This window comes from Penaeus vannamei, chromosome 7 (genome assembly GCF_042767895.1).
Source record: "Penaeus vannamei isolate JL-2024 chromosome 7, ASM4276789v1, whole genome shotgun sequence".
NCBI lineage: Eukaryota > Metazoa > Arthropoda > Malacostraca > Decapoda > Penaeidae > Penaeus > Penaeus vannamei.
The window spans coordinates 11,689,105-11,692,374 of NC_091555.1; the positions used below are offsets into that span (position 1 = coordinate 11,689,105).

The 3,270-nt window shown below is 32.8% G+C and overlaps 1 protein-coding gene across 6 annotated transcripts in view; it reads right to left on the bottom strand.

Moving 5' to 3' along the window:
• Nucleotides 1-402: 402 nt before the first annotated feature.
• The window catches only part of LOC113802336 (pre-piRNA 3'-exonuclease trimmer), a 19,144-nt gene continuing 16,276 nt past the window's right edge, over nt 403-3,270 (bottom strand). For 4 of the 6 annotated variants that reach the window (XM_027352890.2, XM_027352891.2, XM_070123517.1 and 1 more), the window contains exons 13-14: nt 1,915-2,013; nt 403-1,179 (exon numbers count right to left, since the gene is read on the bottom strand). In XM_027352890.2, coding sequence (XP_027208691.2) covers nt 1,107-1,179; nt 1,915-2,013 — 172 coding nt within the window. In that variant the 3' untranslated portion in view covers nt 403-1,106. The remainder of the gene's footprint in view (nt 1,180-1,914; nt 2,014-3,270) is intronic. The other 2 variants (XM_027352892.2, XM_070123520.1) reach the window with 2 other exon arrangements.

A 3,270-nucleotide genomic window follows, 5' to 3' on the forward strand; every position in this document is an offset into this window, starting at 1 on the left:
AGCCACCCTAGACTCAGCTTTGACTGTGATAACCACTCAGAGCAGTGATATATAGTTTTCCTTGGGGATGGCACAGGAGAGCTCCAGGGTCGCAATAGGGTGCACCTTCCAAACTATTCCCTAGAGATCTTGGACTATCATAGAAAAGCTTGGTTATTATTTTGAGGTGCTCTTTCCATGTGTAAGAATATTTAATGCAGGTGGGAGCTTACAATAAAGGAAAGTGTTAAAGTCAAACTAGATGGGACTTAAGCACTCTACTTGATGGAAAGTTATCTGATGATTTCTTAGCTAGGGGCTTTACCAGTACACTGATTTGGCATACTAGATCATACATGAAACCTTAGACAGATGATCATGAATACCATATTTCTAAAACATTAGTAATGTAAATAAAACAAATATTTGGAAATTATTTTTTTATGTTGTTAAATCAAGAAGTATGTCCCAATATCTAACATGAAATCAAGCTCAAAGTTATTACAAAGTAAAAATACTGTCACTGTATCAGAAAATGATTACAGACTGTAATCTGAAATCATAAAATATATATATTTTTAAAGACAGACAATTAATTACTCCTTGAAAACATGTATGCAAACATACAGAGTGAAACAAAAATTTATATATGTTGAAATATATACATAAAACAAGATAAGTACTAATCAATATTTATAAATAATCTACATTTAAATGCATAATTATCATGACATACAAATGTGGCTCTTCTGACTGTTTTCCTCTCTAAGATATGCAGGTGTTCATTTCATACTATTCCCATTTTTGTTCCTCATGGATCATAAATAACCTGTCTGCTGATCCATCACTTAAACCTTGCAACTTGTGTTACTGGTATCATGTCTTTGGTACCTCAACATGAGTACAGCTTGTTAAGGGCCCAAAAATTCACAAATGAACACACTTGAAACATCAAACAAAAGACTTGATTTATGAATGAGCAAAAACAATTAACAATATATTCACATATTTATTGCTCTGCTGCTATTTACATATTTTTTTATACATCTATACAGAAAATGCATAATACATCTATACAGAAAAGAGAAGAAGCATTACATGTTATACCCTCATTTTTATACAACATTTCAGGAAGAGGCCTTCTTAAATGTGCTGTAGATAAGCCAACTACTTAAACCTGCAGACACTAAGGCACCTGACCTGTAATAAAATAAACATCCATTTATTAAAATTAATATGACAAAAAGATGCATGTTGCTCAGATCTAAGGGAGGGAGGAAAGGAGGGAGAGAGAAGGGAAGGAGAGAAAACAAGAGAAAACAAAAGAGAAAGAGAAAAACTGAAAGAGAGAATTATGAAGAAAGAGACACAGATTGAAACATATAGAGGAATAATTCTATAAAAAGACATACATGACTAAACAAATAAAAAGAGATAGAAAATAGAAAAAGAAAGAAGTCAAAAGAAAAACTGATATATATCTTGAAAGAAAGAGAAACAGATAGAGAAAGAGTGAGGAAAAGAGAAAGAAAGGGAGATAGAGTGCAAGATACTAAGTGAATGAGATAAAGAAGGATAGAAAGGAAGAAATAATGAGAATTATATCAACGTCTTTTTCCCAGAGGAAACTGAATCATATAATTGTGATGGTCAGCAAATTAGAAGTCACTCAGTCACTGTTCTAGTAATTTTCAATGCTAGAAATTTAAGAATATAACCAAATCTAGAAATAAACACATTAAAAGTCAGTTCAAGTTAAACATTATTGATTATATATTATTAAGCAAAATGTGGTAAATATAATAATGAATAACAAATAATTATTACTTGTTAAATATTCAGACACCTAATACAAAATTATGCACTGAGAAAAATACATTTTGAAGAAGACACATTAATGTTGATAACCTTGTTACAAAGAACAATGCAACCAACCAAGCAAGAGATCTTATGAAGGGTGAGTGCTTCAGCTTACTGTATCTTGATGCCTTTAAGGTTCCACCTTTTCTAAAAGTTTTAAGAATTTCTCTTGTGCTGAAAAAAGTATACAAATAATATCAGTATATAGCAGAGTGCATAATGAATATAAGAAAAAAAATTCATCTAATTAATTAGCTTAAGCCATTCACTATAGAATGTCCTATCATGTCATGGCAAAATATCACTCACACTGGGATGCCACTACCACATCACACATGGTCGAACCTACTCAAAGTTGTGTACACTAAATAGTAGTGACTTTGCCTGGCTCTGACAACAATCACTGGCGAGAATCAGTAGGCTTAAAGCCTTTGTTTAAACTATTTATCTAAAGAATCATTGAAGCCAAGGCCAAGAGCAGAGAGAGTGGGGTAATCCTATGGTTTCTAGGCTTTTAATTTGAGCTGACTCTGCCCACACCATGTATGGTTTGGTACAGCATCAGAGGCTTGTGTTGTAAGTGGTTTAACAAAGCAAAATTTGTACTTTTGGAAATGTGATTATAATCAATGTTTAAAGGTGCTGTGACACTAGCACTTTTTCTGTCATTTTTTTTTTAAAATCAATTTTTCATAAACTGTCAACTTTTTGAGGCACACAATCACAAGGGTTAAAAGAACAATCGCGTTAGTCACGCAAAACAACAATATCACTGAACGCCTTCCCTTCAATTAATTCTTTGTGAACCATCTCTGATATCTCAGAGGCAACAATTCTGACAATTATTGATGAGAAATTCCTCAGAAAGGCATTGCCAGAAAAGAAAATTAGCACAATCCCTGATGATATTGAACGTGGAGAGGAATGGCGTGCACTGCTCTCACAGATGTATACAATCTTGTGAACACTTTTTCCGTTACAATCAATTTTATTTAACATAAATGCAAACATTCTCGAATACAGCTCTTGATGTAACTATGCTTAGCTGAAAGAGTTGAAGGAAAGGTTTTCAAGTGGAAAGGTCCCTTATCGTCTGACCGGAAAATTGACAATTCACAAAAAAATTGACAATATTTCATACCTTAAGGAAACTTTTTTCTTTTTCAAAATGACTACTTGCAATTTGTAAGGTCACAATACATTTCAAAAGGCATAATACAGTAATAGTATCTATCTATGGGCTGTGGGTTTCTCTCATTTTTCTGGGTTCAGGATTGTGACGTAACATGGGATATTGTAGTATTTTCAATAAGAAAACAAGCAAACAAAAAACCTAAAGGAGATATCTGACTTCACTTGAAAAAAATATCCTGACTGTTCTATGGCCTTGAATGCATGCATTTTCAAATACATCATATTGCAAAGATTTTT